Source organism: Lonchura striata, chromosome 4, assembly GCF_050655825.1.
Source record: "Lonchura striata isolate lonStrDom1 chromosome 4, ASM5065582v1, whole genome shotgun sequence".
Taxonomy (NCBI): Eukaryota; Metazoa; Chordata; class Aves; order Passeriformes; family Estrildidae; genus Lonchura; species Lonchura striata.
In genome coordinates, this window is record NC_140706.1 from 32,357,139 (window position 1) to 32,367,056 (window position 9,918).

At 45.3% G+C, this 9,918-nt stretch overlaps 1 protein-coding gene across 4 annotated transcripts in view; it reads right to left on the bottom strand.

Moving 5' to 3' along the window:
• STOX2 (storkhead box 2) overlaps positions 1-9,602 on the bottom strand; it is a 142,641-nt gene extending 133,039 nt beyond the window's left edge. For 3 of the 4 annotated variants that reach the window (XR_014955113.1, XM_031504730.3, XM_085578720.1), the window contains exon 1: positions 9,215-9,602. Coding sequence is in view for 2 of the 4 variants with exons in the window: in XM_031504730.3 (XP_031360590.2) it covers positions 9,215-9,587 (373 nt within the window). In the remaining 2 variants the exon portion in view is untranslated. The remainder of the gene's footprint in view (positions 1-9,214) is intronic. The other variant, XM_085578724.1, reaches the window with a different exon arrangement.
• Between the last annotated feature and the right edge of the window lie 316 nt (positions 9,603-9,918).

The window sequence follows — 9,918 nt, forward strand, 5'->3', positions numbered from 1 at the left end:
CATATAGCCCTGCAATATGCACAAGCAGGAGAGCAAACATTTAATGTCAGTCTGCTGGACTGGGAGTCAAGGGCATGGTCCAGTTCTACACATGCTGAAGAGCGGCTGGAAGGCTCAAGGGCAGGCTAAGGACTACTGGCACCCAAAAATCACAATATTAATCCTTTGAGTAAAGCTCCCCTGAAAGAAAAGCAATTTTAAAAAACCAGAAACAAACAAACAAACAAAAACCTCCCAAAAAACCCAACTCCTACCCCCAAAAATACAAAAAAACCAAAATATACCAAACATACAGAAGTTCATCGCAACATCACATGGAACTGCCAGGACTTCAGTTACTTCTTTAGAACTCAAACACAAGAAATTAACAGGCAGTGATAAACCTTATTTATGTCAAATTTATCTCTTTGTAAAGGGACATAAATAATAAACTGTATGCCCTGCTACTGGCACAGTAGCAGGATTCTGTAACCTCATGTACCCAAGGATACTGTTAACACAAGGTAAGTAGACATGATATATTTATTAGGCCATTAAGCCTTTTTCCCAATGGCCTGGAGAAAGGCTGCTGCATCCAGAAAACTATTTCCTCCATATTCTTTGCATATAGAAAGATATCCATGGATATTATGAGCAGAAAATACAACTATAATCTGAAAAAGTTAATATTAATTTTTCTTCTTTAGCTAAAAGTTTTGCTAAACTTGCAATAGGGCTTTTTAAAGAAAAAAAAATCAATCCATTTTTAAAAAAGAAGTACTCATTTTATAACCTTTCAATAATACCAAAGACTCTGCTGCCAAATCTCAAATACACTGGCAGCACCCAGCTTGTTCTAATGCTAATAATACACTGCAAGTTTTACAGCTGCAGCGAAAACACAATCCTTGCAGTTTCACTCCTTCCCAGGAGCCTCTGAACACCCAGTGAGAGAAGACATTGCAGCACATGCAACTGCAAAGCAGCAGATAAGCAGGAGTTACTGGAGCTGCAGTTACTGATGAGGATGGACATAGCAATGCATCTGCCCTGCTACCAATGCAGGGGAACAGAGACACTTGCTCAGCCACAGACCAGCCCCAGCACATACCTTTATTCCCCTTTTGCTGGCACCAGAAGGAGGAATCAGCCTGCCTCGTGGCCAGCCCAGTCCTGGAGGCCACTTTAGTTTTGGCCACATAATTGTGAAAGCCATTGGGCCACCATCCAAGAGCCCATTCTGCTCTCAGTGGGATTCCCCACACTGGGGCCAGCAACAGGTCCTTCAGAATTCTCATCCTCCTCTAAAGACATGCATGAGCCAGCATAGGTACCCTCTGAAGCACTGACAGTCACCAAAAACTGCTTTAAAACTCAAGCTTCTGGAATATACCCAAACCAAGCACTTTGGGTAGAAGCATTTTACACAGTCACAATATACCATAAATAATCAAATTTGGAGTTGTTTCCCAGAGCTTAAGTGAATTGGTCTGCACTTCTAAAAGAGCAATCTTTGAATACATCTGCATGTCCCTTTATTAATTATCTGATGGTGGAATTCAAGGTCAATCTAAAAGGCTGCTGTATTTTACTCCAACTTCTGCTATTTTGGTAACCCATCCTGTCCTCATGTGCAAGAACAACAAAGTCCCATATTACATGGATTAGAATTCTATCCAACTCCAGAAAAGACACTACAGAAGTCATTACACTGTGCATTAATTGAGTGCACAGAACACTAACTTGCTTTCATAAGAAAATCAAATATAGCTTAGCAAGTGTTGATAGTAATATCACACCATTGCTTTTCGGTTACAGGGGAAAAAATGAAACTAAAAGAACCCCTATTCAGATTCAGGGTAGTCATTGACCTTTGAATGTATACTCAAATGCTACTGCAGCTCAGAACAGGACGCCAGTTTAAAAAGGAGGCGTGAAGGCCTGCTCAAATATCAACATGAAAATACTTTGTTTCATCAAAATATATGTGTTTGTACATTCTTTACATTCAGATATTTCTCATCACGGGTCTCAGGTGAAATCCCAAGTCATAAACAGAGGGATCAAGTACACCAGACAGAAGAAAGCATGTTTACATATTAGGTGAAGGGATTTTATTCCAAGCATGTAATAGCCTTAAAAATCTCTCCAGATCTGGCCCACCCAGGGAGCAGTTTCACTATCAGAAACCAGAGACTGCAATAACATTCCCAGAAGTCAACATCATTAGAAAATAATCAAAATATTTATGTTTTTATATTTAAAACAAAGAAGAAAAAGTTTGGAGACAGCTTAATTTTTCAGAACCCTGTTAAATTTCTGTTATTGCAAAAAAACTATTAAGAAATTCCTTCCATCCTAATATTTCACAGCCTCAGTTTCTGCAGAGGAAACCACCATCTGGTTGCAGTTTTTATTTTCTCTGAACAATTCAGGCTTTCCTTGACTACTAAAAGAAAAGAGAAGCCTGCTTATCATGCTTGCCATAGCCAAAGGAAGGAGTGATGTTGCTTGGGAGGCAGCTTTTGATGCCAGGAGTTTTGGAGGACACCCAATCCATCTGGGTTGCACCTTTTCTGCTACACTCTCCAAAAGAGTGTCTAAAATGCAGACAAGAATGTGGTAATGCCTTGGCACATCCTGTTGGGGGACAAGCTGTGATTCTCCTGGCCTGCAGAAAGGAGGAGAGATTTACCATCCAAAAGCATGGCCTGAGGAAACAGCACCAGAATTGCTGTGAGAGAGCACCAACTTTGTTATCATTGCTTTTACAAAAGAGCTGAAATAAAGACCTGCCAGCCAAGCCCAGGGACAGCAGTGTTTTCAGACACAGTTGACCCTTCCTAGCACCTTTCTCTGTGCACTAAATGCACATTTCTCCAGGCTCAGGGGCTGGAGCACCTGTCTCACAGAGACAAACTGAGAAGACTCTGGGGAGGCTTTCTAGTACCTTTCAGTACCTAAAGGAGGCCGACAAGAGAGCTAGAGTACTTTTCACAAGGGCATGCAGTGACAGGACAAGGGAAATGGCCTTAAACTGAAAGAGAGAAGGTTTAGCATAGATACTCTGACAAAATTCTTTACTGTGAGGGTGGTGAGCTGCTGCAACAAGCTGTCAAAAGAAGCTATGGGTGTCCCATCCCTGGAAGCACTTAAAAGCAGATTGGATGGAGCTCTGAGCAACCTGGCCTACTGGAAGGTTCCCTGGCCACAGCACAGGGGTTGGAATGAGTTTATTGTTAAAGTCCCTTCCAGCCCAAGCCATTCTATGAATCAAAACTCATTTAAAGCAAAATTTTGAACTGTGGCAACACACATAGAAGGTCTGTACTTTGTCAATTAAAATCATTATAGTTTGATAAGTACAGCATTTAACAACATGACTCTTATTAGTAAATTAGGAAGATGGACGAAAGGGGAAACACAACTGAGTTTTCATGCCACAAAATGGTAAAAATTAGTGGGCAGGATGGAGATGCCTGTGACTTGCTCCATGGTTATCCACTGCATGGCCCCTGGACACCTCATTCACCTCAGTCTTCTTAAATCCAAAAATGACTACGTAAAAGAGTGGGACAGATGGAAAGGTGATTTAATGACTGGTCTGGTGGCACATGATGCTGGCAGCCCAGAAGCCCACTTAAGTGCTGGCAATAACACCTGACAAGGGCTTCATTCAGTGCACACCCACTGCGCTGCTCCCTGGCAAAAACAAGGGCCCTTTGAGGAAGGAATGTGGAACATTTAATTAAAGACCAGACCCTCATGCACAAACAGATGGAGAGAGTGAGAGATCTCTTGCTTTGTCAAAGCTCCATGGCCAAGGGCTGCTCTTGGCCACCAGTTTCCTTACAGCATTGCTTTTCACACAGAGCATGCACTTAACTTGCAAGGCTGGATGACTTATCTGCCACCAGAAAAGATGCTTTCCTATACAGTGGTGCTCTTTGTGGGGAGGAAGGAGGTGGGGAGACAGTACTAGATGGCTATTAACCTTATAAATCCTTCCCTTGAGTTGCACAATGAATACCACAGATCTATGTATTTGACTTTGCTTTTTCAAGAGAAGCTGCTTTGTGTGAAAAAATGAAATAAAATAGCCCATATCTTTCTTTCCCTTGTGTTCTTTTTACTTTCTCAATACATTTTTGATGACTAGCACTAGCCTTGCAGGCCATCCACAGTTTTCTTTAAAGAGCAGAGAGCAATTCTGACTCTAAGACTTCATTCCCACAACACAAGCACAAACCACATACTGAGAAATCAGGCACTTTATATGCAGTCCATACTCATTTAGCTCTTGTCTCTGTCTCCCCAGCCTCTGAAAGCTGCTTTTATAAATTACATTAAAGGCCCAACCCAACACTTGTGAGCAATGAAGTTCTTTACTCAGAGTTGTGAGTAAATTCCTAAGTACTTCAGTCTGGCCATAAGCTTAAGTTTACCCTTTATTTTCAGGCTGCAATAGCCACCTCACAGATATAAAAAGTGCTTAGTGAATATCTAACTGACTCTAGGTTGGAGTTGTAAAGAAGGAGAAAAAAATTGTTGTTTAAATCCACTGAATTTCTCATGGCAATACCACAAGGCATACAAAAGGTGTAGTTGAATGTGTGGTAAAGTCATTGGAGGTTTTACTACTATGAAACCTAATGCCCAGATTCTGAAAATAAATTCTCATTATATAAAGGAGATAACTGGCAGAGAAAAAAGGAATTCATGATTTATAAATGTCTATAGATGAATAATATTTAATATCCAACAGTCTACACTTCACCATAATCATCCACTAATGACTGCAAAACTGATTGTGAAAATTACCAAACCTAAACTAGCGGGGTGTTAATTTAATTTTTTGGTGGCATGAGAGGATATGGCAGGGAGAGAAAAGAAAGGGAGCACTTAGCTCCAACTCCCAGCGTGGCAAAAAAAGTTTCCCCCCTATGCTTGGCCAAGCAGGAACAATGCACAACAGCCCAGCCCTGCCGACTTTGCTGAATTATAACTCCTGCTAGTTAGTTTAATTATTGCACATACATTTCTTAAAAACTCCATCTGAACTTCAGCTTCTAATTGGAGAAATTGCCCTGGGCATGGCCAAAGGGTTATTATAAAGTTTGGTCATTTCTTTTCAAGCAATCTTTACAAAAGGGCATGGCCCTTCTGTGAAGCATATGAAAACCTCTCAAAGATGCCCATTGTCCGTGACACAGAAATCAAGAGCAAGAGATACAGAAGGCAGTCTCATCTGGGAACACAAAAGGCGATGAAGACATGAAAATGAGGTGGAACATCCTGCTACACCGACAGCACCTAACACAAGAGCTGAAAAGTTAAAAAAAAAAAAAAAAAAACCAGCTCTCAGGAAGACAAATATTTGTGAGTGCAAATAGAAGGTGTGTCAAAAAAAGAAATCTTATTAAAATACTAACGCTCATTAAAGATTTAAGTTGCAAAAGTCCTGCAAAGTTACAAAAGAGCTTCCGAAGACAATGAATTGCATCACTGGACCTATAGATTTGCATAAGGCTTCCTTGACCCCCTAAATCAACATATTAAGCAAGTGCTGGTTTGGGGATTCTGTTTATTCAAAGACTACTTATGTTTCCCAAAGTTTCCCATTTGCCAACTTAAAACCTCGATACACCCAACAATTTCCTAATATCCGAATCACTTTGATCACTGCAAAACTGGTAACTGAGCAGGCTTTTATGGCGTAACCATTTAGTTCAAGAAAACTGCCAGAGGAGTAAGTTTAAAAGTCACACATGAATCACTTCATCAGCCATACCCTCCAGCCCTAAGATGTCAATGCTATAAGCAAATTTCTCATGTGCTTCATATTCCTCCTGTATTTAATTCTAAGGTCTAATTTTATAATTCAATTCTTCAGAATCTCATGTGGATTTTCATCTCTTCACTTTGTGGCTCAGGTACACCTGCACCGAGCACAATAGGACTGTCCAATCCCTGCTAACTACAAATTATACTTTCATAAACTTTTCATTATCAAGCCAGGATGACTAAAAGGTGGGAAGACTATTCAGCAGTGAGTCGCTCCTGGTTTACATTTTACAATTCCAGCAGCAGAACACATGCTATGCATATTAGAGATCTAGTATTCCCTCCTCCTCACCAGCTATATTTTCCTCCAGATATTATCTCCACAGCCACCACAACCCACCAGAGCCAAGGCTCTGGACCACAGAGAAAAAAAAAGCACCAGCAACATCAGCAGAGTTTTGAAAGTCAGTCTGCAGTTGTGATTTCTGGGTCACGTTAGCATTTAACATAATATAGGGGAAGTATTGTCCAACTACCTCTGCATGGAGGTTGTGCAGCTGAGGAGACATTTCTGTCCCTTGTCCCATGCTAGACAGTATCAGGAGGTTGGGAGCTGCCCCCACACCCACCCTGGGGCAGGCAGCTGGTCATCCAGGTACTCCATCCCAGCTGGATGCCAGGGGCAGGTGAGGCACCCCCACCTGCCTGCAAAGAGACAGACAGCTGAGAAATCAGACAAGAACCAACCCAACAACTTATCACAGCATTTTCCAGGTATTCTAATGGCCCTGAGGTGCAGAGGAAGACCCCTTGGTCAGTCCCCCCATGCACCCCCCGCCACACACACTGTCCAGGCATGGCAACCCTTATTACCACCACAGCATGGGGACTACCAGCTGGACCAGAGCAAGAGAAAACAACATCACCTTCATCAAAAACACTGTGCTACTTTTCCCCCCTTGACCCTACCAGTTATTTATTAACAAGAGTAAAATATTACTATTCTGCAACTCCCAGCAGGCAGGTTTTCCTATCAGCCTAAGATACCAACCACATTCTGTAAAGCTAAAAAGCATTGGAGCTTTTTCTTTTTGTCTATGTGTTGTTTGCTGCTTTAATGAAACAAAGTAGATAATAAAGTGTGAGAGAGTTCTTCAATAAGTCACAGTCACTCACACATTAGCTACCTAATTATGCTGAAAATACAATTACATGCATTTAAGCAGATGCTCATGCCCACAGGCCAAGCCCATTATTTTGACAATTCTTTAACTTTACAGTAAGTGCAAGTTGAATCTACTTAGATACAAGACCTGAATTATCAGTCTGGGAGTGGAAAAAAAAACAGCGGAAAAAAAATAAAAGTCAATCAGTTCCTTCTATCATATTTAGCACAGCTAAGGCACTAGACAACAGGCAAGACTCCAACAGGTCCTCGCTCTTCTTTCATAGCCTTTAATCAAATGCTGAGAGGCATTTGCTAATTTTAAAGCCAAATGAAACTCTGGCTCCAGTCTTTTGTAAATTTGCAGCAAAGATAACCCCCCAAAGGAATGCATATTATTTGCACACCAGTGAGCTTACTTATTAACATGAACTTCTAGCAAAAGTTTTGTTTCCATATTTTAAGATAGGCCACAAAGACCTGTTTACATTCCTTGGGTGGCTTTAGTAAAGTCAAGGTCAGAATGCACCTTTCCACAGCCCTCCTGGGCAGCAGGCTGAGGAATGTCACTCAATAAGCAAGGTCCAGCAACACCCCAAAAATCAAACACTGACCCTGATACTCCATCAGGTGACAAGGCCAATTCAAAAGCTCTTTATCTTCCATCCAACTGCAGCCAAAAAGCCCAGATGAGCTTGGCTGAGCAGCTAGTTCTAACCACAGCCTGACTTCTTGTCTTCTCCAGATAGTGGTGGACCATGCAAAAGTTCTCTATCACCTGCTCTGCAGCACTTTGTCATCTGAGGTTCAAAGGAAAATTTGCTTTTTTGAGGAAAAAAGGTCCATCCGTTCATTTTTAACAGGGCAACTTGTCTTGACCTCCCCTCTCAGCTCAGAAGAAAATGGTAATATTCAAGTAAGTCTGATGGGGAAATAGTGAGTGACAGACAAGTGTCTGACAACTCTGCAAGAGACAAGACTGCTATTAACTAGAAATTATATGAGTTAGCATTGCTTGTTCAAAAGGACAGAGGCAGCTAAAAATATTCAAAAGCCAGATTAAAAACAGGAAACTGGAAAACCTTGAATATTTATGTTCCATTCTTTTCAGGAGCCCTACTCAGCTAATTTTTTTTTTAAAGAAATGCATCCTGTTTTAGGGGTCTGAAACTGCCAGCACAGAGAGAGCATCTCTAGCTTTGTGACCTGTTCATGGTGCCTGCTGCATAGGACATAGATTTTATAAATTGTACGCAAGAAAAAGACAGTTTGCCTCACCATCACTGCAGCAGCCACGGGAAGTAGTTAAGCCAGCAATAAACCAAATTCTCACAGTTTTCCTTCTCTCTACGAGAGAACCTGTATGTTTCAAGCTGTGATGAATATTGAGTTGCCTTAAATCTTAAGAAAAACTTTTGCTCTGCTGTTCTTCACAACTCTCTACCCACCAAATAGCCACAGCTTTATATCTTAGGGTTTGGGGGCGGTGGTGGAGGGGTTGGGTTGTGTTTTTTTGGCCATGTTGCTTTTTCTTTTTCTGTCAAAATAAGTGTGGAAACATTTTCGCTCTCTATGCAAGGATATTTTCGTTTCCCAGAGAAAGTTCAGGATGAGGTGTGCTTTGTCCTGGCCACTGCACACTCATGGGATTCCCTTAGGGAATCACGCTGTACCTTGAAACTAAGGCCCACCACGGCACAACAGACTTGCCGTTCGTAGCCTCAAAAGCCACCTGCCTTGCACCTCAAAAAAAACACGTTACTTATCTCCTACTACTGCTTCTCGCCGGGAAAGACACCTCCACAGCAACGCTGGGATACAAGTTTCATATAGCACATAGAGCCGAATATAAAGTAAAATATTGTTTCAGCACACCTGGAAATACTAAACAAAACTTCTAACTTCCGAGCGAAGCAGCCCCGGGAGCACGCTGCGGGCGGAGCCGGCCCGCAGGAGGCCGGCGGGCATTTCATCCTGCAGGGGGTATATTCCAACTCTTCCAGTTTACGTTTTCACCCTCGCCCGCTAATGGGAACGGGCGAACGCGCCTCTCAACCGACCGCACAGCCGTGGCCGGCAGCTCTCCCGGAGAGCACCACTTACCGCATCCCCGCAATGCCACCGCTCCCATCCCGGCTCGCCCCCTCCGCGCACACCCGCTTTTGGGAGCTAAAACCCCGCGGCGGGGTGGGCCGTGCTTTCCGCCCCGCTCCCCGACCCCGCCGGGTCCCTGCGGCGGTGCCCGGGGCAGCTCCGCGGGCCCCGGCCCGGCCCGGCGGCACCTACCCAGGCACTTGATGTGGAAGCCGCTGGGGGGCTTGAGGGAGCGGCGCGCCCAGCCCTGCCGCAGCACCTCCAGGTGCTCCTCCTTGCCCTGCACCAGCAGCACCTGCTCGTCGATCCAGCCCAGGAAGAAGGTCTCGGCCACCGCCGCCGTGGCTCGCCGGTCCCAGAAGTGCTGCATGTTCTCCCGCTTGAAGTCCGCGAAGATCTCGTAGCCGATGCGGTGGCGGCCCAGCTCCGCCGCCGGCCCCGCAGGGGCACCGGCCCCGGCACCGCCGGCACCGTCGCCCCCCGGCCGCCCCCCGGCCGCAGCGTCCAGGACGATGGCCAGGGAGTGCGGGGCGATCTGCAGGCACCGCTCCGCCCTGCGCGGCATGGCCGCTCACCGCCCGCCGCCGGGCACGGGCACGGGCACGGGCACGGGCACGGGCACGGGCACGGACATAGCTCCCCGCGGCCGCGCCGCCTCCCGCGGCCGGCTGTCCGCGCTCCGCGCCGCTCCGCCCCCGCCGCGGCCCGGCCCGGCCCGCTCCGCCCCCGGCACACCCCCGGCGCGGTCCGGTGCCGCGGGAGAGGCGCGGACGGGAGCCCGCCGCTGTCGGTTCCGCGGCGGGCGGCGGCCGCTGTCTCCCGGCCGGGAGGTCCGCACGCCCTGCAACCCGCTGCTCCCCGCCTCACGCTTCCCTGTCCCAGCACGGGAGCACCGT